Source organism: Aethalodelphis obliquidens, unplaced genomic scaffold, assembly GCF_003676395.1.
Source record: "Aethalodelphis obliquidens isolate GAN/ISIS:26980383/991018 unplaced genomic scaffold, ASM367639v1 scaffold40, whole genome shotgun sequence".
NCBI classification, from domain to species: Eukaryota; Metazoa; Chordata; class Mammalia; order Artiodactyla; family Delphinidae; genus Aethalodelphis; species Aethalodelphis obliquidens.
In genome coordinates this window covers 1,124,352-1,150,208 of record NW_020837984.1, presented here as the reverse complement: position 1 = coordinate 1,150,208, position 25,857 = coordinate 1,124,352, and the positions used below count along the sequence as shown (strand labels likewise).

General features: G+C 38.5%; 1 protein-coding gene across 1 annotated transcript in view; it reads right to left on the bottom strand.

Moving 5' to 3' along the window:
• The window catches only part of EML6 (EMAP like 6), a 280,775-nt gene extending 256,400 nt beyond the window's left edge, over nt 1-24,375 (bottom strand). The window contains exon 1 of the mRNA XM_027131630.1: nt 23,937-24,375. Within this exon, the coding sequence (XP_026987431.1) occupies nt 23,937-24,375 (439 nt within the window). The remainder of the gene's footprint in view (nt 1-23,936) is intronic.
• Between the last annotated feature and the right edge of the window lie 1,482 nt (nt 24,376-25,857).

Here is a 25,857-nt window from a genome sequence, read left to right as displayed (position 1 = left end):
TTAACCTAGCAAACAGAATAAAATGGTCTCCTAACAAGTGGATCAGCCTGCACATAAACATCATGGGGAAAGCGATGATTCGGTAACAAGAAAAAGCATGTACAAATCTTACGAAGGCCTGCAGCAGGAAGACCATGCGGGGTGGAACAGGAAATAGAGGAGACAGACACAGAGCAATAAACAATGTTGATTTTGAAATGAAAATGGGTCACTGATGATGCTGAAGAGCTGCCGGGACACAAGTCATCCTGGTTCGCAGTGACCATTGATCATTCATTCAACAAGAATCAAGTGCCCCACATGTGCCAGGCACTGTTCTATGTGCCAAGATAAGAAAGTAAACAAAACAGTCACGATCCCTGCTGTTAAGAAGTTTACATTCTAGTAGGTAAAGGAAGAGGGCGATGACAACAAATACCCACTTTATAAAGAAAGTACATAAAGTAATGGCATAAACAGTGATTTGGAGGGAGACTATTACTATCTAGTGAGGAAAGGCCTCTTTGAGGAGAGGAAGGTAGGCTTGAAACCTGAACAAGAAGGAATCAGTCATGCAAAGTCCAGGGCAGAAGGCACAGCAGGTGCAAAGGCTGTGACTGCCAATCTGCCTGCCAATGCAGGGGATACGGGTTCGAGCCCTGGTCTGGGAAGATCCCACATGCCGCGGAGCAACTGGGCCCGTGAGCCACAACTACTGAGCCTGCGCGTCTGGAGCCTGTGCTCCGCAACAAGAGAGGCCGTGACAGTGAGAGGCCCGCGCACCGCGATGAAGAGTGGCCCCCACTTGCCACATAGAAGCGAAGACCCAACACAGCCAAATATAAATTAATTAATTAATTTTTTAAAAAAACGATCACTAAGTTAGAAAACTGCCCAAGACTGGTTCCAGGCAAGAATCTAAGGGCAAATATCTGATTATGTTGGTAGAATATCAATTTACTGGGGAATTATTAAAGGTTCCATCATGCTATTTCATAGAATGCAAAATTATATTGTCAAGTACTGAATCCTAAATTACAATAACATAATGTAGCAGTTAATATTAAATCATAGTATACAAAAAATGGTGGTGTGCTTAGAAAGAGACCTAGGAAGACCCACATAAAACTGTTTATAGCGGCTACTCATAGGGAGTGAGAGTTCGGGTGGATGGGGGTAAGAGCTCTTACCTTTTATTTTATACTACTTCAGTAGTTTTCAATGTTTTATTTTTACAGTGAACATACACTACTTTTGTAATTCAAATTTTTAAAGTTTATTTAAACTGATACTTAACCATTTCTCAAAAATAAGAATCCATGATAGATCAGATGCACAGTAACAAAATCTGTATTTCCAGATCTGGTCCCATAGTACCCGATGCTGTTGCCTCTGACACATAAATTGAAGTGAATCCAGATGTCCTCTGCAGCATCCTCTATGGCAATACTCAAGCCCTGAATTACGGTGAAGTCTTCTGACATCACTACTAATTCATCAAAGCCTCCTGACAACCCTCCAGGTACACACTGTAGCCGGATTGGCTCATATAAATCTTTGCCAGTTTATTTACAGAGTCCTGTCAGATTCTGGTGTCTCAACCAGCTTATGTGTACATTGTATTTTGATTAATTAAAATAAGTCACTTACCATCTTGGCTAGTGTGGTTCTTAGCTGCCCAGCTTTCAGCTATAGGCTAAGACCCACACATCCAAAATCTTATGCAAATAGTCTCTGCAGCTCTCACTGCCACAGGAGCCTGTCCCAACTCACCTCTGTGATGCAGAAGCAAGAAATTCCAGGGCAGCTATGTGAGCCCTATTTACAACAGAAACCATCCCATATTTTTCCAAGTCATGCTAAAAGTCTAAGTTATCATTATCCATATGTGTTGGCATTATGTAGATATAATTATGTATATTATCTCAATCGGAATCAATAAATCATATATTTTGATTTAAAATTTTTATGTGATTTTCATCGATATAGAAGCCAAAATCCCATTAATTTGCTGAAAAAAGATAATTTTAAGTAGACTCAAATATATACAAATATATATTGAACTAGAAAAGTTTTAGAGATGCAAAAATCCTTAGAGATGATCTAACCTATCTTTTTTATAGATGAAAAAACAGATTCAGAGGAGATAATGGCTTGTCCAAGATCACACACAATGTCAATAGCAGACCTTGGACTAGAATCTGGTCTCCTGACTCAGCATCTCCGCCATGTTGCTTACCACGAACAAAGTGAATTCTCATGGACACTCCATAAAGAGACATTTACGCGTGTTGACTACACAATTATAAAATACAATCTACTTGATATAAATAAACTGTTTACAAGTGTTCTCATCGTTGTGTTGCCTGCCACCCTGAAAACTTTACAAGAGTCAATTCAGAATGCCTCCACTCACACTGGGAAGAATAGCAGTGGGGCAGACTGAGAAAAGGCCTTGCACGTAGGACTCCTTGAGATGCTTATCTCTCAGTAGGTTCTAGCAATAAGAAGCCAGAATGTTGCTAAATCAGTTTGATTCTTTGACAGTTGCTGAATCTTTTTAATTAAAAAATGAGTGGTATCTCTGAGATCAGCTAAAGCTAAATTTTTCTTAAAGACCATTTTTCTTAAAGACCAGTGAATCATCAAAAATGTTTTTCTGATCTATTTAGGACCTATGATGAGAACTGAACCAAGGTATCACCAATCATGAACCAAGGTGTCACCAATCAAGAAGAGGCCTTCGAATATCTCATCCATGCTACCTTTCAGGAGGTCGACTGAACCAATGTAAAAAATTTACTTAGAAGGCAATTCCATAATTTCTGCAAAGCCTAAGAATCTTTATCCAGAATGCAATCTCATGCAGATGTTTGTAAGCAGAATTTAAAATTAAATCAGAAGTACTTCTTCCAGTATTTTAATGCAAGTTAGTTATCACAATAGTTTGTGTGTGTACATCATATATACACGTATGTATATATTTTTCACATTACCTAATTACTGCATAGGCCCAATAAATATGCATTACACAGAACTGATTTGAAATAGAAACAGTATAAATAAAATAATCTGCATGTGAAACAGCTTTTTAGACTTCAGACTAAAAGTATAAGCTCAAGTGGCTTTTTAGATAAAATATGTTTTCCAATCTTGATAAAAATACCTATGTACATGTTATTTATTTTTATCTAGTAGATTCTACTTTATCATCATATAATAAAACTAAAAAACTGGGCTTCCCTGGTGGCACAGTGGTTGAGAGTCCGCCTGCTGATGCAGGGGACACGGGGTCGTGCCCCGGTCTGCGAAGATCCCACATGCCGCGGAGCGGCTGGGCCCGTGAGCCACGGCCGCTGAGCCTGCGCATCCGGAGCCTGTGCTCCGCAACGGGAGAGGCCACAACAGTGAGAGGCCCACGTACTGAAAAAAAAAAAATACAGGTTCAAGCCCTGGTCCGGGAAGATCCCACAGACCAAGGAGCAACTAAGCCCATGTGCCCCAACTACTGAGTCTGCACTCTAGAGCCCGCGAGCCACAACTACTGAGCCCACATGCCACAACTACTGAAGCCCGCGTGCCCTAGAGCCCGCGTTCTGCGACGAGAGAAGCCACCGCAATGAGAAGCCCGCGCACCGTAATGAAGAGTAGCCCCCGCTCACCGCAACTAGAGAAAGCCCGCGCACAGCAATGAAAACCCAATGCAGGCAAAAATAAATAAATTAATATTTAAAAAACGAAATAAATATACACTGCCAGCACAAACAGTAGCTAACTATTCACATGTGTGACTTAACCATTTCCCACTAATCAAACGTCAACAACCCCAGATGAAGAAAATCCACTAAAAGCTTTAATGGAAGCACTCAACGGATAAGTTTTAGCATAAGTGATCTGGTAAATAGAAGAGGTTAAATAGGAGAAGCTGGCATCTCCTACACTCAAACAGGGAATGGAAATAAGGCTGAAAAAGCCACCTTGGCCCTTTGCTGCCCCATTTCTCAAACTTGGGTTTGATTCTACCCTGAGCAGAATATTATTTAACTAGGCACTGCACTGATAAGATAGGTGATGTTCTTAAAAATCAGATTCATCTTTCAGCTCATCCTTGTATTTACTGATGAGGGCACAGTTTAATTTTGTGTCCCCCAAAGTGAAAGCTGGAGGACATCGCTTTAGCCATTGAGTAACTAAGCATTGATGGAAGCAATGCAAATAAGCCTAGATCAGTAACAAGAGGCAAACGAGCAATTTAAGGTTAATGTCCTTCGGATTCCTTATGCAAGTGGAGTGCCCCAAGGTTTCACAAGCAATAGAGATAATGAGTTTATTTATGATTACTTTTGGGGAATCAGATGTTGAGTTAATTATCAGTTTGACTTTTTTTCCTCTTGGCCTAATCTCATTAATTCCATATTTACTTTAATTGGATCTCATCTGAATATTCTGATTTCATAACATGTGACTAATAATATTTCTCCATGTCCACTTTGTGCCAGTTTGTTTTATATTAGGAAATTATATGGGCTTGATCTTATTTTACATGCAGAAAGAGACACAGTACACATGGTTGCTCTTCACAACGTTTCTCAAATGGCAGAATGAAAAGAATTAGACGTGGAGTTTGAATTATGACCTTGGACAGGTTACTTTTAACTCTTAGTCATTTTTGCCAACCTAAAAAATAAAACGTTAACTAAAAGGCAAGAAGATATGATCAAAGAGGAGAAGACCAGAGGACTGATAATGACCTTCTCTCTTAACTTTCACCCAAATCTTGGGTCAAAACCTTAACAGGTGGCACAGAACCACCAAGATAGTTTGGGGAGGCCTCCAGGTCTGGGGGTCTTGAACCTAACCTCCCAGCCTCAGCTTGGCAGAGAGTAGGAGGCCTGAAGGTGCGTCTGAGCCAATGCACCCCCTAGTGTCCCACAAAGAAAGCACCACAGCCTTTTGGAGCACCCTGCTCCAAGACTGCTGAGGCTTTTCTCCAATGAAATTAATGTAATTCCCAATTTGTACCTTAACCATTTTGAACTACATTCACTCTTTTAGGCTCCTGATATTTCACTTTTACGTTTTACCTGTGTCTTGGAGAATAGTCAATATCCTCTACCCACATACCCGTGAAGAAGCAACACAGACACATCCAACCATACACGATGTTTGACTTTAAATTATCAATATGTCTTAGTAGCAGAACAGGAACTTAAAAATAAAAAGTAAAAGAAACTTGTAACACTCCTCTGAGTATATCTTGCTTTGTAGTCTTGAATTTTAGAATCATGTTAATTTTCCACATAGTCAAATGTAAAATTAAATCATCAAAGATGGGGGAAGGATCCTAAAACTGAATGCAAACTAAAATAAATGAACTCAACTATATTTAAAATGAATAACATTACCACACTGAATTTTTAAAAACAGAACTAATCCAAGTAACATCTGAACACAGAACCTTGACTACTCTCAATGTAAAGAAAAATAAAAGAACTGCAAAGAATCTTGAACTCTTCTTAGTAGGTTTGTTTTTTATAGTCCTTGGGTATAGCATCCTGAAACTATTTTATGTGTATCAAATGAGTAATCACAGTGGAAGAACGGAGATACAAATAAGAATGGGGGGAGGCAAGGAAGAACTTGGGGCGGGGCTCTAAGTTGTAATTGTAAGTATCAGTATAAACTTGGGATTTAAAAATATATCTCCATCTTTTTAGCTGCATCTATGAGAGTGTGTAGTATATGTATTTCCAAGCTCTGTCTGTTGAAAAGGTCAAGAAGCGATAACATTCTACCACAGCAATAATTACAGTCCTCACTAAAAGAACCAGGGCTCCTTGGAGAAACAGTTGATTCCAGTGCTGGGGCACAGAAAGTACTAGATGGACCTGGAACAGCTAATTATGCCAAACATCAATAAAGTGCTTTAAAAAAATTACAAGAGCCTATCAAAAGGATGCAGGAAATAAAGGGGCTTCCTGCTGGCCCTAGGGATAATTTGAGCATCCAAATAATTAAGAGCAGGAGGCAGTGCTTTTTAGCAGAATGCTGACTAATATGGAGGGAATGATGAGGTTTTAAAAAATCATAAACTCAGACATAAATTAGCAGCAGTGGATACTAAATCTGGGGATGGGAAAAGCTTGGTGAGGAATAAGATACTTATACAGTCTTAAAGTGTTTCCGCACAAATTACTTACTAATTACAAAAGAAAAAATAGTAACTACACAGTGGAGAAAATGGATAACACTTTAATGATAAAATTTAACATTGCCAATAATAGGCGAATAGGCACCCTGAAGCTCTCTGGATAGGAGGCCCTGAGGAGGACTCATGTCACTCCTGAGGCACTCCAGGCAAAAATGCATACCCTGAATCTAATCATGAGGAAACATCAGATAAACCCAACTTGAACTTTATTCTGTAAAATAACTGCCTGGATTCTTCAAAAGTATCAATTTCCTAAAAAACAAAAAAAGGCTGAGATGCCTTTCCAGATGAAAGGAGATAAAGAGACATGACAACTAAGTTCAACACGTGATCTGAACTGGGACCTGTACTAGAAAAAAATGCCCTAAAGGAAATTACTGGGACAATTGACTAAATTAGAATATAGACTGATTTATAGAATTTATAGATAATAGTATTATGCCAATATTAAATTTCCTGAATTTAATAACTGTACTATGGCTTCATAAGACAATGTCTTTATTCTTAAAGTTGCATGTTTTAATATTAAGAATAAAGGGAATAATGCTTGAAACTTGCTTTCAGGTGATTCAGAAAAAAGCAATATTAATATATATCTATAAAGAGGAAGACTGATAAGGCAACTGTGTCAAAAATACTAAAGATGGGTGAAATCTGTGAGCTATGCTTGCTATTTTTCTGTAAGTTTGAAATTATTCCAAAACTAAAAATTGAGAGTTTATAGTTTGAATTTAAAGTATAGGTACCTACAACTAGTTTTTCTAAATCCTTAAAAATGTTTCCATATTATAATTCAGACAAATTAAAGTCAAGCTATATCCACAGAGTTTATAATTTACATTAGTGAAAGAAGCACTTTCAATCAAATTACATCTGATTCATCAGTCTACTTTATGCCTTTGTGATTTTTCAAAATGATTAACCAAATATTTTATATTTTAATTTGTTGCAGTCATATGTTAAAGCATACTTTAAACTGGTAAACTGCTCTGAAAATGGAAAATACCTTACCTGACTTTCTTATTAGTAATTATAAACATGGAAGTACCAAAATGTTTAAAATTCCTGATACTTCCCCCAAGATTACTGGAAAAAGGCACCTAAATTTATGCTTTGTTTTCAATTAAGCATTTATTAAAAAACAAAGTATATCATTTATTAGTCTACTTTCCGGTTTATAAAATTATGCAAAATTCGGGTTTATAACATTGAACAAGACCACTCCACAAACTGGGAGTATTAATGACATTTGTAATCCATTTAAAATTATATTCTCTATTTGAAATACCTGCATGGAAAACAATTCCCCAATTTCCCAGAAATGATGAGACTCATTGTCATTCAGCTGCACTACTAATGAGAATAAAGTGGGAATTAAAATCATAAAGCTAAGAAGCCAAAAATCTAGTTTTTAAAATAACTTGGTATTAACTTCACTAGCATAAACCTCAAAAATACTGATTACTGAACTCAGAATTTCCCAGATTAATAAAAACATCGTTGATCACCATTCATCATGCTAAGCCTCATCTCTTCTATATTCAGGACGTTTGTGTTTCCAGGCTCCCCCAGACGCAGAGGGTAACCTCCATTCTTTCCATCTGTCCCTGATTCTTCTAGTAAATACATTCCCTTCATTTCAAAGCAATAGGAAGAGGTTGGGAGGGAGGGGCTTGAGGTGGGGGAACATGTCTCATGTGCACCTCCATCATCTTTGAAATCTAAATTCTCGGGCAAGAGTAGCAGTTGACTTCAAGATTCACTTTGAGAGGAAAAGACGGGACATTCACAAACTCACTTTTTCATACAAGAAAGGAAACCCAGATAGACTCACATTTGGCAAAAAGAATTAAATTTGATAAGATCATATACTGGCAAGGTAATAGGGAAACAGGTCCTCTTCAAGCCTGCTGCCTCTTGGTGGTGCAATTCTGCAGAATATATTAACCTGAAAATGGGCATTGCTATGACTAACTAAATCTACCTCCATATATCTCCCTAGAAGGACACTCCTCATGTATATGGGTATTTACCAAAACACTGTTTGAAAAGCAAAAGAACCTAAATCTCTTTCAGCAAGATAACTTATTTAGAAAGAGAAGAAACACATGCACAAAGAATTCTATGTAAATTCGGGGATAGATATGTGAAGATCTAAAAAGATACACATCAAACTCATAGCAGTGGTTACCTCTGGGGATTGTGGAGGGAGATCAGGAATGGAAACTAAAGTTTAAATCTGAGATGTTCTAAAGTTTCAAGGAAAATGCATTTATGTATTACTTAAGTAATTAAAAATTAATTTTGAAAGATTAAAAAATCAAGTTAAACACCAAGTAAATCTAAGACAGAGATCACTTCGACTAGAAAATGATGGAAACTGAGAAATACTAATTAGACTAAGTTTGAACTACTAACATTTTTAATACATCAGCGCAATGGCCCAGAGTCAGTCTGAATCTTGACTGGCTGCATATAATGAATCCTACCAATTCCTAAAGAGAGTTAACTATCTTACTTCTCATCTGTACTTAAAATTTTTAAGAAACCCATTCTTAAGAAGAAAGGAGGGGCTTCCCTGGTAGCGCAGTGGTTGAGAATCTGCCTACTAATGTAGGGGACACGGGTTCGAGCCCTGGTCTGGGAAGATCCCACATGCCGCGGAGCAACTGGGCCCGTGAGCCACAACTACTGAGCCTGCGCGTCTGGAGCCTGTTCTCCGCAACGAGAGGCCGTGATAGTGAGAGGCCCACGCAACGCGATGAAGACTGGCCCCCGCTTGCCACAACCAGAGAAAGCCCTCGCACAGAAACGAAGACCCAACACAGCAAAAATAAATTAATTAATTAATAAACTCCTACCCCCAACATCAAAAAAAAAAAAAGAAGGAAAGAGAAGGAAGGAAAAGAAGGAAGAAAGGGAGGGAGAGAAGTTTCCCCAAGTGTTAAGTCTAATTTTGTTTATTTGTCTGACTTCAAACTTCAATATTGAATCATGTATAATATTTGAGTGGTGGGGAGAGGAATACCAGCAGAAAATTCTCTCCAAAAAGATCTTTGATTTAAAATAAAGCAAAACGGGCTTCCCTGGTGGCGCAGTGGTTGAGAGTCTGCCTGCAGATGCAGGGGACACGGGTTCGTGCCCCGGTCCGGGAAGAGCCCACATGCCGCGGAGCGGCTGGGCCCGTGAGCCATGGCCACTGAGCCTGTGCGTCCGGAGCCTGTGCTCCGCAACGGGAGAGGCCACAACAGTGAGAGGCCCTCGTACCGCAAAAAAAATAAATAAATAAAAATAAAATAAAATAATGCAAAACAAGGAGGCAGGGGGACATTCTTCTACAGAGACCTTGAGAATGCTAGACTCTAGAGAGTTGAAAATATCAACTCTTTTTCAATAGACAAACGGAAATAACTCCCAAAGCCTAGGGAAATACATTTAGGACATGTAGGCAGTTAGGAAGATGAAGGAATCCATTTATTTTTAATAATTTCCACTGAGAGATGATGGATACATTAATTTACATCTTGCTCTGAACTTAATAAGTAAAACTTAAGAAACCGTTTGCTCACATATGTCAATTTATTTCCTTAACTGCAAAAGAAAGTAGCGCTAGGAAGAGACGACACAGAGTAGCTGTGTTCGCAAATCTGCTGTCTTCTATAAAGCTGAGAAGTTTATTATTACATTTATTTCATGTGTTAGTTTGTAAGTTCTTCTGGTGGTTACCTCCATAAATTACAGCATGTAACCTTGACTCCTAAATCTTAATGTTAATCCATACTTTTCCCCTCTTTCCAGAAAAAACTTGGAACACTTTAAGCCCACTTAGTCCCTTTCAAATTAAATGGTATTGTTATGCATTTTTAAAATATTACACACATTTTAAAAACTTACTATTGTTTCATACAGTGTTTGTTTATGCACATATTTACCATTAGTCTTTCTGTTACCTCTCTTTCCTACTGGGATCATTTTCCTTCTGTGTGAAGAACACTAAAATTAAAACTGCGAGGATTTGCTGCTAACAGCAGACCCACATGAAAACAAATTCTAAAGGGTATTCTTCTTAGTGTGGGTCTGCTGGTGGCAAATCCTCTGTTTTTTGTTTTTTGATTTTTAAATCTGAAAATGTCTTATTTCCCCTTTCTCTTCCATTGTCCTGTTGAGAAGTCAGCCATCAGTCTAACTGCTTTCCGATAAAGGTAGCTGATGTTCTTTCTCTGGAGACTGTCCTGATTTTCTCTTCATCTTTGATTATCTGCAGTTTCACTACTATATGCCTAGGTGTGAATTTATTTATCCTGATTTAGAATTCTTTTGGCATCTTAAGTACCAGGGTTGATGTCTCCTATCAGTTATGGAATTTTCAGCAATTATATCCTAAAATATTGCTTCCACCCTCATTCTCTCTCTTCCTATTCTTTTAAGTCACCAAATGAATATATGCTAGACATTTTGTCTGACTTTTGTTCCTTTTGTTTTGTCTACTCATATGCCTGGTCATCTCTGATTGTGACTGGACACTAAATTTGAAAGATTATTTGTAGAAGTAACTTGAAGTGTGGATGCTATCATTCTCCACAGAGGACTTTTGCTTCCTTCTTCTTGACTCCTGAGGCCCTCGAAGGCCTATCAAGCCAAGCTCCTCACTTCAGGTTCCCTGAATTACTTAAACGACAGGAATCCAGGATTCAAGCTGTATGAGGGCTACTTTGCTTCCAGTTCATCTTTATTCCAAGGGTGCAGCTCAAAGCAGAGGATTAATATACCAGGATTCATGAATTCATACCAGAGTCCAACTTTTGTCACCCTAACCCGTTACAGCCTCCAAAAGCCCAGCTTTTCAGCCTCCCATAGAGGCACCCCCGGGGGAAAAACAGCTTCTCTCCTCTGGACTCTCAGCTTCTCTGAAATCTCAGCCCGTAACTACTATCTTACGATCTTTTTGAAGCTTTTTAGAAGATTTTATTTTTATATTTCATCTAACCTTTTTGGTTGTCTTCATTGGGAGAACTAGCCCAAATTACACTGCCTGGAATTACTAGTCATTACTGGAAACTTAAGAGTAAGTATAATCAAAAACAGTTAAAGAATTCAGCAGTAATCACCTTAGCACATTTGGATGTAATTAAAATGTATCCAATTCCAAACAGGTTCTGATGCTCTCTCTCCTGAACATTCACATAGTAGCTTAATGATGAAGATTTACTGATGTAAATCCAACTTTTCTTTGGATTTAAATGAGTTGGCACGTGTAAAGTTTTTAGAAGGCTGGCTGGCACCTAGTAAGCACTCAATAAGCATTAGCAAATACTATTATTCTATTTCCAAAACAAGTGAATCCTTACAAGCTTACAAGTCACCACCATTATTCTTCATTCCACTATCACCATAAGAAATCCTCCAGAAAACCAAAGTCATTTATTTATTTAGCTATTGAAAAAATACACGAAAACCTTAGACAGTATTCCTAAACTCAAATTTTGAGGGTAGCTACAAGAAATACAAGTCAAAGTCACTGTAAACTGTGGGCCTAATTATCAGATATGCATGTATTATTTATCCAATATGAACTTGCCATTTCTTACTACCTGAAAAGAGGGCACTATAGATACAACAACAGATTAGTACACAACTGTTCTGTAGTCACGCATTTCACAAATGAAAAAGAAATCGAAAACATTCACATAATGGAAGCTGCTTCATTATGTATAAGAGTGAGCCACACAGGAAGCTGTGCCATATGCTGAGTGCCAAGCATTCCATCACAATGTTTTGTTGTCAAGCTTGTGATCCATTGATATGTGGACGTGATAACAGGAAGAACCTCTATATGCTAAAAATCAGCTTACGAACCATTCACATTTTAGGCTTGGAGAGCAGCATCTCTGCATCACCTACACTGCCCCACACTTTGTATAAAGAGTAGTTAGTCTACCAGATAGCCTACACCCTACATTTCAGCTGGAGCGCAGCAAAACCAGGACAAGAACAAGGTCCTCAGACCAATCTGTAACCCATCCCCACATCTTAAAATAAGATACAGCATCATACTCATTTAAGAAATATTTACTGACACCTGGTTTCAGCCAGATACTTTGATAGAAACTGGATATTTAACGGTGAACAAGATAACATGATCCTGGCCTCCCAGAAGTTAGTCTAGGCATACAGAAGAGAAAGAGAAATAAATGCATGACTGTACTACAGAATAATAAGTACAATGATGGAAGAAGTACAAGGCTACTGGAGGAGAATACTGGGAACAGGATATCAGGAAAAGTGTCCCAGGAAAATCACTCCTAAACTGGGACCTGAGAGATGAGTAACAGCCAAGCAAAGGTGAGAAAACAGTACATTCCAGAAACCACATGTGTAGAGGCCCAGAAATTAGAGAAACTATAAGGGTGCATTCTGGTCAAGCAGAAGCAAAGGCTAAGCTTACTCTGTAGGAAGTCTCTATAATCAGGGCCAGCAGGATTCCCACCAAAAACAATGTTACATACTACAGAGGGAAAGAAACCACCTTGAGGAAGAGTCAGGAGACATAGCAAACAAGAGAATGAGCACACACACATACATCCAAAGACTTGGAAATTATAGAACAATTTGAAAGATTCTATGTATATTTAAAGTCAATAAAAAGATAAAAGAAGGTATAGACACCACAAGGCAAGAATAATACAGAAGAAAACAGAACAAAGAACACTGAAAATCAAATAGAATTTGTAGAAAGTATCATCACTGACATTCAAGAGCAATGCAAGACTTCTAGTTTTAAAACATTTATCTATGCTTCTTTCTAAAACCAAACTAAAAGGATAGGGAGTTATTTTAAAAGACATAAACTCACAAAGAGAACAGGAAAGGAGAAAATATACAAGAGAAACTTTAAAAAAAAAGGAGCCAGAAAGCAAATGATTAAGTGGTGACTGATTTTAGAGCCCTAGGAAAGCTGAAATCTAAGCTTAACCGGGCTTGGAGTGGGAGGAGGGAGGGGGAAGCCAGAAAGAAGCAGCCGGTTCACAGCCAGAAACCTGCAAAGGCTCAGGGCTTGGAGACATGAGATAGCTCTGCAGGCAGCAGTGGAGGGTGTGGGAAGGTAGGAGGGCCAGCTTAGAGTCTGCGGTTTGTAGAGGAGTTTGTCCACCAGATATCCTCCCACCTAGCAGACGTCTGGAGGTTTACTTTCTGGGAGGCTGCCCAGCTAAGGAGAGGGCTAAGGCGCATTCAGGCAGTGAAGCAAGAGTCTGCTTAATCCTAGAACCCTCCCCATTCGGCTCCTACAACCCTGGCATTTAGGCTTAGAGCCACCCATCCTACCCCAGGCAAGAGATTCAGGGATATCTTTCTAGGGAGACTGGCCAACACAAGAGAAAATACCTCTCAGTTCTGACATGTTCTCATCCTTCAGTGAAAAGCCGGCCCACCAACTTAGCACTCTATGGTAAAGCCACTCAACAAGCCCTACCCGCACACCGTGCTTCCAACCAGCTTTACAGAGTCTTGCTCTTAAGAACAAAAGGAGAGCCAAAAGTTGCGCAATGAAAGCCTTGAACCTGAAAGATAAACACCAATACAAATGAATAGGGTGGAAAAAGGAATGCTGAGGTAATAGAGACAATGAAGGGGATAGAAGAAAATTTAAAAACAACATAATTAATATCCTCAGAGAAATAAGAGAAAGTATTGCAATATGCTGAAACAAGAATCAGAAGCTATTAGAAAAGAAACATTCAGTAAATGTAAAACAACATTTCAAAATATAAAATGTGGTAATAGAAATAAAAATTTAATGGAAAGTCGGGAAGATAAAATTGAAAAAATTAACAGAAAATAGGAAACATAACAATGATATGGAAAATATGATTACAATTACAGATCAACCCAGGAGGTCCCAAAACTACTAAAGGGACTTTGTAAAAGAAAGAGCAGAGACAATGGAGAGGAAGACATTATCACAGCAACAACGCAAGAAAATATTCCAGAACTGAGGCTCACAGGTTTGGAGACTGAAAGGTTCCATGAGAAGCTAGAAAAATGAATAGAGATTCAAATAAAGGCATATTACTGTTAAATTTCAGCATGCCAAGAATAAAGAGAAGATCCTAAAAGCTTCAGAGAAAATAACAAACAACAACAGAAATAAATGAGTGATTCTACTTAAAAAAAATTCCAAATCTGGACTAGGATTTTTATAAAGTGCTCATCAGAGCATCATTTATGAAAAGGAAAGTAAAGGAAACAACCTATATGTCCAACTATAAGGGAAATAGTTAAAGAAACTTTGTTATATACAACAATATAAAATCAGGACTCAAACTTGTATAAACAGGACACAGAAAGCATTAACCATAAAGTATAAGATTGAGAAAGATTGTTAAATTGAACTTCATTAAATTATGAACTTCTAATTATCAAAAGGCACTGTTCGGAGTAAAAAATGCAAGCTACAAGGTGGAAGAAGATATTTGCTATATAAATTTGACAAAGGATTCATATCCAGGATATACAAATAATTCCCATATATCTGTAAGAAAAAGACAACTCAGTTATTTTAAATGGTCAAAAGACTTGAACAGGCACTTCACAAAAGAGGGTACCCAAATGATCAAGAAGCCTATGAAAAGGTGCCAGTATCAGTTTCCTATTGCTGCTGTAATAGGAAATTACCATAAACCTGGTGACTTAAAGCATCACAAATTTATTATCTTACAGTCCTAGAAGCCAGGAGTTCAAAATAGGCCTCAACGGGCAAAAAGTGAGATATCCTCAGCGATGTGTTCTTTCTGGAGACTCTAGGGGAGGAACTGTTCCTTTGTTTTTTCCTTCTAGAGGAAATGTGGCTCACTAGCCCACATTCCTTGGCTAGTGAGCCCCTTGCATTTCAAAGCTAGTTGAGTCCTTCTCATGCTGCATCACTGCTTCCATCGTGACACCTTCCCTAACTCTCCTTCCACTCTCTTTCACTTATAAGGACCCTTATGATTACATTGGGCCTGCTGGGATAATCCAGGACAATCTCCCCATTCTAAAATCCTTAACTTAATGACATCAGTAATGTCCCTTCTGCCATGGAAAGTCACATATTCACAGGTTCCAGGGATTAGGACATGGACATCTTCAGAGGGGACACTATTCTGACTACAATGTGCTCAACTTTATTGATCATCAGAGAAACTCAAATTAAAAACACAATGTTCTATACTAACCACAAGGATGGCTAAAACAGAAAAAGACACACAATACTAGCTGTTAGCAAGAATGTATAGGAACTAGAACTCTCATATATTGCTGGTGCATAAATTAATACAACCACTTGGGGAAACTGTTTAGTAGTGTATCTATTAAAACTAAACATGTACTGATACATGCCCTATGGTACATACCAAAAGAAAAGTACATTCATCCTCCAAAAGACATGTTTAACTATGTTCAAAGAAGCATTATTTCCAGTAGCCCCAAACTAGAAACCACCCAAATGTCCAGTAGTGAACAGAGTAAATTATATTCACACAATAGAATACCAGACAGCTACAATGAAAAAGAATGAACTACATGCAACAACATGTATGAATCTCATAGACAGACTGCTGACCAAGTCAAGCGCCACATATAAGAGCACATACTGTATGGTTCAATTTATATAAAGTTGATGGCGGAATAGAAGGATGTGCTCTCACTCCCTCTTGGAGAGCACGGGAATCACAACTAACTGCTGAACAATCATTGACAGGAAGACACTGGAACTTACCAAAATAGATACCCCACATCCAAAGACAAAGGAGAGGCCGCAATGAGATGGTAGGAGGGGCACAATCACAATGCAATCAAAACCCATAACTGCTGGGTGGGTGACTCACAAACTGGAGAACACTTATACCACAGAAGTCCACCCATTAGAGTGAAGGTTCTGAGCCCCACGTCAGGCTTCCCAACCTGGGGGTCCAGCAATCGGAGGAGGAATTCCTAGAGAATCAGACATTGAAGGCTAGTGGGATTTGACTGCAGGACTTCGACGGGACTCGGGGAAACAGAGACTCCACTCTTAGAGGGCACACACAAAGTAGTGTGCGCATCAGGACCCAGGGGAAGGAGCAGTGACCCCAGGGGAGACTGAACCAGACCCACCTGCTAGTGTTGGAGGGTCTCCTGCAGAGGCAGGGGGTGGCTGTCTCACCGTGAGGACAAGGACACTGGCAGCAGAAGTTCTGGGAAGCACTCCTTGGCGTGAGCCCTCCAAGAGTCCGCCATTAGCCCCACCAAAGAGCCCAGGTAGGCTCCAGTGTTGGGTCGCCTCAGGCCAAACAACCAACAGGGAGGGAACCCAGCCCCACACATCAGCATACAAGCAGATTAAAGTTTTACTGAGCTCTTCCCACCAGAGCAACAGCCAGCTCTACCCACCACCAGTCCCTCCCATCAGGAAACTTGCACAAGCCTCTTAGATAGCCTCATCCTCCAGAGTGCAGAGAGCAGAAGCAAGAAGAACTACAATCCTGCAGCCTGTGGGACAAAAACCACATTCACAGAAATACAGACAAGATGAAAAGGCAGAGGGCTATGTACCAGATGAAGGAACAAGATAAAACCCCAGAAAAACAACTAAATGAAGTGGAGATAGGCAACCTTCCAGAAAAAGAATTCAGAATGATGATAGTGAAGATGATCCAGGACCTTGGAAAAAGAATGGAGGCAAAGATCGAGAAGATGCAAGAAATGTTTAACAAAGACCTAGAAGAATTAAAGAACAAACAAACAAACAGAGATGAATAATACAATAACTGAAATGAAAACTACACTAGAAGGAATCAATACCAGAATAACTGAGGCAGAATAACGGATAAGTGACCTGGAACACAAAATGGTGGAATTCACTGCTGCAGAACAGAATAAGGAAAAAAGAATGAAAAGAAATGAAGACAGCCTAAGAGACTTCTGGGACAACATTAAATGCAACAAGATTTGCATAATAGGGGTCCCAGGAGAAGAGTGAGAGAAAGGACCTGAGAAAATATCTGAAGAGATTATAGTCGAAAACTTCCCTAATATGGGAAAGGTAATAGCCACCCAGGTCCAGGAAGCACAGAGAGTCCCATACAGGAATAACCCAAGGAGAAACACACTGAAACACATAGTAATCCAACTGGCGAAAATTAAAGACAAAGAAAAATTACTGAAAGCAGCAAGGGAAAAATGACAAATAACATACAAGGGAACTCCCATAAGGTTAAAAGCTGATTTCTCAGCAGAAACTCTACAAACCAGAAGGGAGTGGCATGACATATAAAGTGATGAAAGGGAATAACCTACAACTAAGATTACTCTACCTGGCAAGGATCTCATTCAGAATCGATGGAGAAATCAAAAGCTCTACAGACAAGCAAAAGCTGTAAGAATTCAGCACCACCAAACGAGCTCTACAACAAATGCTAAAGGAAATTCTCTAAGTGGGAAACACAAGAGAAGAAAAGGACCTACAAAAACAAACCCAAAACAATTAAGAAAATGGGCATAGGAACACACATATCGATAATTACCTTAAATGTGAATGGATTAAATGCTGCAACCAAAAGACACAGGCTCACTGAATGGATACAAAAACAAGACCCATATATATGCTGTCTACAAGAGACTCACTTCAGACCTAGGGACACATACAGACTGAAAGTGAGGGGATGGAAAAAGATATTCCATGCAAATGGAAATCAAAAGAAAGCTGGAGTAGCAATACTCATATCAGATAAAATAGACTTTAAAATAAAGAATGTTACAAGAGACAAGGAAGGACAATATATAATGATCAAGGGATCAATCCAAGAAGAAGATATAACAATTATAAATATATATGCACCCAACATAGGAGCACCTCAATACATAACGCAACTGCCAACAGCTATAAAAGAGGAAATCAACAGTAACACAATAATAGTGGGGGACTTTAACACCTCACTTACACCAAGGGACATATCATGCAAACAGAAAATTAATAAGGAAACACAAGCTTTAAATGACACAATAGACTAGATAGATTTAATTGATATTTATAGGACATTTCATCCAAAAACAGCAGATTACACTTTCTTCTCAAGTGTACATGGAAAATTCTCCAGGACAGATCATATCTTGGGTCACAAATCAAGCCTCAGTAAATTTAAGAAAATTAAAATCATATCAAGCACCTTTTCTGACCACAATGCTATGAGATTAGAAATCAATTACAGGGAAAAAAATGTAAAAAACATAAACACATGGAGGCTAAACTATACGTTACTAAGTAACCAAGAGGTCACTGAAGCAATCAAAGAGGAAATCAAAAAGTATCTAGAGACAAATGACAATGAAAACACAATGACCCAAAACCTATGGGATGCAGCAAAAGCAGTTCTAAGAGGGAAGTTTATAGCAATACAATCCTACTTCAAGAAACAAAAAACAACTCAAATAAACAATCTAACCTTACATCTAAAGGAACTAGAGAAAGAAGAACAAACAAAACCCAAAGTTAGTAGAAGGAAAGAAATCATAAAGATCAGAGCAGAAGTAAATGAAATAGAAACAAAGAAAACAACAGCAAAGATCAATAAAACTAAAAGCTGGTTCCTTGAAAATATAAATAAAATTGATAAACCATTAGCCAGACTCATCAAGAAAAAGGGGGAGAGGACTCTAATCAATAAAATTAGAAATGAAAAAGGAGAAGTCACAACAGACACCACAGAAATACAAAGCATCCTAAGAGACTATTACAAGCAACTCTATGCCAATAAAATGGACAACCTGGAAGAAATAGACAAATTCTTAGAAAGGTATAACTTTCCAAGAGTGAACCAGGAAGAAATAGAAAATATGAACAGACCAATCACAAGTAATGAAATTGAAACTGTGATTAAAAATCTTCCAACAAACAGAAGTCCAGGACCAGATGGCTTCACAGGCGAATTCTATCAAACATTTAGAGAAGAGCTAACACCCATCCTTCTAAAACCCTTCCAAAAAATTTCAGAGGAAGGAAGACTCCCAAACTCATTCTATGAGGCCATCATCACCCTGATACCAAAACCAGACAAAGATGTCACAAAGAAAGAAAACTACAGGCCAGTATCACTGATGAACATAGATGCAAAAATCCTCAACAAAATACTAGCAAACAGAATCCAACAACATATTAAAAGGATCATACACCATGATCAAGTGGGAATTACCCCAGGGATGCAAGGATTCTTCAATATACACAAATTTATCAATGTGATACACCATATTAACAATTGAAGAATAAAAACCATATGATCATCTCAATAGATGCAGAAAACGCTTTTGACAAAATTCAACAGCCATTTATGACAAAAACTCTCCAGAAAGTGGGCATAGAGGGAAGCTACCTCAACGTAACAAAGGTCATATATGACAAACACACAGCAAACATCATTCTCAATGGTGAAAAACTGGAAGCATTTCCTCTAAGATCAGGAACAAAGATGTCCATGCTCACCACTATTATTCAACATAGTTTTGGAAGTCTTAGCCACGGCAATCAGAGAAGAAAAAGAAATAAAAAGAATACAAATTGGAAAAGAAGAAGTAAAACTGTCACTGTTTATAGATGACATGATACTATACATAGAGAATCCTAAAAATGCTACCAGAAAACTACTAGAGCTAATCAATGAATTTGGTAAAGTTGCAGGATACAAAATTAATGCACAGAAATCTCTTGCATTCCTATACACTAACGTTGAAAAATCTGAAAAAGAAATTATGGAAACACTCCCATTTACCACTGCAACAAAAAGAATAAAATACCTAGGAATAAACCTACCTAGGGAGACAAAAGACCTGTATGCAGAAAACTATGACACTGATGAAAGAAATTAAAGATGGTACAAACAGATGGAGAGATATACCATGTTCTTGGATTAGAAGAATCAATATTGTGAAAATGACTATACTAACCAAGCAATCTATAGATTCAATGCAATCACTATCAAATTACCAATGGCATTTTTTATAGAACTAGAACAAAGTATCTTAAAATATGTATGGAGACACAAAAGACCCCGAATAGCCAAAGCAGTCTTGAGGGAAAAAAACAGAGCTGGAGGAATCAGACTCCCGGACTTCAGACTATAGAACAAAGCTACAGCAAACAAGACAATATGGTATTGGCACAAAAACAGAAATATAGATCAATGGAACAGGATAGAAAGCCCAAAGATAAACCCACACACCTATGGTCAACTAATCTATGACAAAGGAGGCAAGGATATACAGTGGAGAAAAGACAGTCTCTTCAATAAGTGGTGCTGGGAAAACTGGACAGCTACATGTAAAAGAATGAAATTAGAACACTCCATAATACCACACACAAAAATAAACTCAAAATGGATTAGAGACCTAAATGTAAGACTGGACACTATAAAACTCTTAGAGGAAAACATAGGAAGAACACTCTTTGCCATAAATCACAGCAAGACCTTTTTTGATCCATCTTCTAGAGTAATGGGAATAAAAACAAAAATAAACAAATGGGACCTAATGAAACTTAAAAACTTTTGCACAGCAAAGGAAACTACAAACAAGACGAAAAGACAACCCTCAGAATGGGAGAAAATATTTGCAAACAAATCAATGGACAAAGGATTAATCTCCAAAATATATAAACAGCTCATGTAGCTCAATATTAAAAAAACAAACAACCCAATCCAAAAATGGGAAGAAGACCTAAATAGACATTTCTCCAAAGAAGACATACAGATGGCCAAGAAGCACATGAAAAGCTTCTGAACATCACTAATTATTAGAGAAATGCAAATCAAAACGACAATGAGGTTATCACCTCACATCAGTTAGAACGGGCATCATCAGAAAATCTACAAACAACAAATGCTGGAGAGGGTGTGGAGAAAAGGGAACCCTCTCACACTGTTGGTGGGAAAGTAAATTGATACAGCCACTATGGAGAACAGTATGGAGGTTCCTTAAAAAATGAAAAATAGAATTGCCATATGAGCCAGCAATCCCACTACTAGGCATATATCTGAGAAAACCATAATTCAAAAAGACACATGCACCCCAATGTTCATTGCAGCACTACTTACAATAGCCAGGACATGGAAGCAACCTAAATGCCCATCGACAGACGAATGGATAAAGAAGATGTGGTACATATATACAATGGAATATTACTCAGCCATAAAAAGGAACGAAATTGGGTCATTTGTAAAGACGTGGATGGATCTAGAGACTGTCATACAGAGTGAAATAAGTCAGAAAGAGAAAAACAAATATTGTATATTAACGCATATAGGTGGAACCTAGAAAAATGGTACAGATGAAGCGGTTTGCAGGGCAGTTAATTGAGACACGGATGTAGAGAACATATGGACACCAAGGGGGGAAAGTGGTGGGGGGAGGTGGTGGTATGATGAATTGGGAGATTGGGTTTGACATATATACACTAATATGTATAAAATGGATAACTAATAAGAACCTGCTGTATAAAAAAATAAAATAAAGTTCAAAAATCAAAAAAAAATTTATATAAAGTTCACCAACAGGGAAAACTTATCTAAATGAAAGGGGTCAGAATAGTGGTTACCTTCCAGAGGGGATAATGCCTAGTAAGTAGTAGGCGACAGGTTAAAGAATGCAGTAATGTTATATTTCTTGATCTGTATGGTAGTTACATGGGTGTATTCGCTTTGCTAAATTTCATCAAGCTGAATACTGACAATTTGTGTGCTTTTTAATATGTGTGTACTAGAATTTTAAAGTTTATAAAAATGTAGAGAGAGGTTTGGTGTTAACTATGGGCAACTTTTTTTTTCTTTCTGGCCTTATTTTCAAGAATTTGTCTAATGAGCATATATGGAAATAATGGAGGGGAGCAACTTTTAAAAAATAGCAGAACTGAGATTCTGTGAGGTTCCCACCAAATCTAAGTATCGTGTGTAATTTAAACACAGTGTAACTGCAAAACATTGGGCTGCTAGACATGCTGAAAATGATGACCTAGAATGAATTCATCGTTAAGGTGGGGAATAAGAAATAAAGCTTTGGAAGCCTAAGTTACAAATAGAGTATGTTGAAGTTTATCTTCAAAACAGTTAATCATGTGATATCCAGACTTTTAAAGTACTTGGGGTATCATTATGAAATCCCAAATTCTATTGCCCTTTTTTCTTGAAACTTGATTACAAAATTCACATTCTATTTTTGATACTCTCTTACTGCCTTAGCTTTCAGAAAGCAAACTGAAGGCACTTATTAGCCCAAAAGTCTACAATAAATGGCACAATATCTTCTGAATAACAAACCTTGCATGATGAGTCATGAAAACTTTTAAGCTCCCATATGCCAACATGGAGTAACATATTTTGTCTGAACTGAAAAATAAAATTTAAATATAACCCAATGAGACAACCTCAGGGATTTTTAAAAATGAACCTAAATTTTAATAAGGATATCGGGACAGGGCAATGAGGAGGGATGTGTGTACTGTATGTTGCAGAGCATTTGTCCTTCCTTTTGTAAATTTTTCTTTAAATGTAATCATATTTTTTTTCTAGAAGTAGAAACTCTAATTTAATTCCTCTGTTCCCTTGTGTTTTGCATAACATAACTAAAGTTTATGGTGAACTTTCTACTCAGTATTCTAAAGGGACTCTTCTGTTCAGAAGTTTCCATTTATCTGTACTCCATTAGAGCCCTCCAAGCTAAGAGCAAGCTCATGCCCAAACTCCCTTATGCCTTTGTATGTTTCTCAGGAATTAATCCAAGGAAGTGACCCCTGTTGTCCACATCAGTAGTTGGTTTCTTATTTGCTATTTAACATGCCCCACATCATTCTGCACTCTGCTTAAGCAAACTGTTGTTGTTTTTTTTTTTTTTGGCCGCGCACCATGTGGCTTGCAGGATCTTAGTTTCCTGACCAGGGATTGAACCCACACCCTTGGCAGTGAAAGTGCGGAGTTCTAACCAGTGGACCACCAGGGAAATTCCCAAGCAAACCGTCTTTGTCACCATAAAAATGGCTCTAACTCTCAATCTAAAAAGACAATGGGGAGCTGACCACCCCATTCAAAAAGATAACAAACGGATCTACTGCTCCCTGGACTCATCTATTCTCTGAATGATACTTCAAGCTCAGTCCCTATCATTTTCCAGGCTTTCTTGTGACTACCACTTTGAAATATCTACTGTTTTAATAAGCCCAACATTTCTCTCTCCTTCTGGTAATAACACTTCTCCCTTTTTGTAGGAATTAACCTTTCCCCATCCCACGTGGCTCTGGGAGGACTGCCAATCACAATTCCTTACACGGGCTGGACAAGCATGATACTCAATTCTTGGCTACAGTGACAGGTCCAAAGGATGGACACAGGACCCATGCGCACAATCAGAGTGTGCTTCCCTGGAATGGTATAGGCTAGTGCCGGAAAAGTTCCCTGTGTCCTCTGACGTCTGTAGCTGAGAGACTGGAAACCTGCAGCCATCCTTGGTCACGGCATCACTAGGCTACCTGCTCCCGTAGCGTGAAAGAAATCTATCAGCAAAAGGAGTGCAAGAGGCCAATGACCAGAGAGAAACACAGCCAAGAGATGGAAAAAGAGAGAGTCTAAGAGAATACTGACAGTGTCACGTGAGTCCCCGTAGGCCAATGTCAGCACCAATCTGGAATTTTCCAGCAACATAAACCACTAAATTCCTTTGTTTCCTCAGGCCAATTTAAATTGGGTTCTGTTACCCTGAACCAAAGTCTTAAAACACCAAAACCCTGCAGTGGTGGTGATGCCAATCACTAGCTGCTCTCCCCAACTCCTTACAGCTAACCGGAGGAGCGTGTATCTCAGGGCGTGGACTGTGGGGCATTCTGCATGGGAGATTTCCAGGTCGACCATTCCAGGTCTAAAAAGTGAATCCAGTCCCAGGAGCCCAGGATTACCAACCTGCACGTCCCCTGAGTTCTCTGTGGGCCCCACCCAGAAGCCAGACTCCAGGCTTTCATGCTGGGCAGCCAGGCTCAGGGGATGCTGTGTGGTGAGCATGGACAGCCATGGGCCCTGCCCTGTGCTGAAGCACGTGTTTCTGTCATCACCAGTATCTATTCCGTGCAAAGTAACTGATCCCTCCGTGTTCAAGAAACAGGTGATAGGGATTGTTACCTTTGCTTTCAGCAGATCCATCAAGGGAAAAAAGTTAACCTGGACCTAGAACCAAGCAGAAGTTCTTAGGAGGAGAGATCTAGATTTTTCAACAGGGACCACTCTGAGAGATATGAATGGACATACCTTAATGGGTATTCATGTTAGACTTATTATTATTATTAGAAAATATCCTTGATTCTCACCACCAGATGACAATAACTGAGTGACAAAAACAGGCCGGGCAATTAGGCAAATGGTAACTTAGGCAACAAGGCCCTGGGGCAAGAGACACCTAGGTTTGAATCCCAGCTTGACAGTTACTAGCTATTCTCCTTGAGCAAATTACTTAAATTCTCTAGGCCTCAGTTTCTCCTTTAGCAAAAAGGGAAAAATAGTGTCTACCTTAAGGACTTGTGAAGAATAAATAGGATAATGTACACAAAATGCTCAGCGAAGTGTCCAGCATATAATAATACATTATTAATCAATGAAGTACATATACAAAATGTCGATTTTTATCTTCTCTCTACATCAACAATATATATTAGTAGAACTATTCTATAGGCACTATCATAAAATAAATCCTTATTTATAACATTATGATAGCAATGAAACTATCACATATGAAATCATCAAGCCAAAGATATTTGAACATAATATTATTGAATATTTTAATCGAATCTATCTCTGTGCATCTTCACATGTATAGGATGTAGGCATCACCATTAAAAGGACCAAACAGAAAAGAAGAAACTTTATGTTTACTGTCATCCAGAAATGCCTCACTTTCTTGAATTATAAAATGTCCACACTTTCTGACTTCAGGAGAGTTAAAATTAATCTCATACCAGATCAGCAGAAGCCAACGTATGTCACTGTCCTACGCATACATTGGTACATGTCTTTTGGGGAGGCAGTTTGTCAGTATCTATCACAATATAAAATGTACACATTCTTCGACCCCAGCCATTCTACCTCTAGAAATATCAACTACAGAAATACCCATGCATACGCTCCAGAAAAGCACATATAAGTATGTCTGCTACAGTATTGCTTGTAATAGTGGACAAAGTACCCATCAGTAGGAATGCTGAGACACAGAACAGAGACTGAGTTGACAAACTAGAAGTCCAGGGATTCTTCCAAAAGCCACATGTAGGTGAACACTGGCCTCTGAATCATTCAACAAAAATTCATTGAGTGTCCTCCCCATGCCAGGCCTTGTGCTAGGCATGTAAGAACAATAGTGGCTAAGACAGACTCTGGCCCTTTAGCCAGAAGAAGAAAACCCAAAACCAGATTCCATATTCTCCCAATCCAAGGAGGTTCTTATAAGATTGTTTTTAATAACACACTTGATTTTTAGTTTATAACTTCAACGAAGGCTCAATAATGCCCACTGAAAGCACTGGGGCAAACTTTTGTATGAAACGGAAATAAATCTTCATTGAGCCTTTGACATCACATAATCATAGTTTTGATAATTTCTTATGTCATCTCACTGTTTATCTCTCCTGAGTT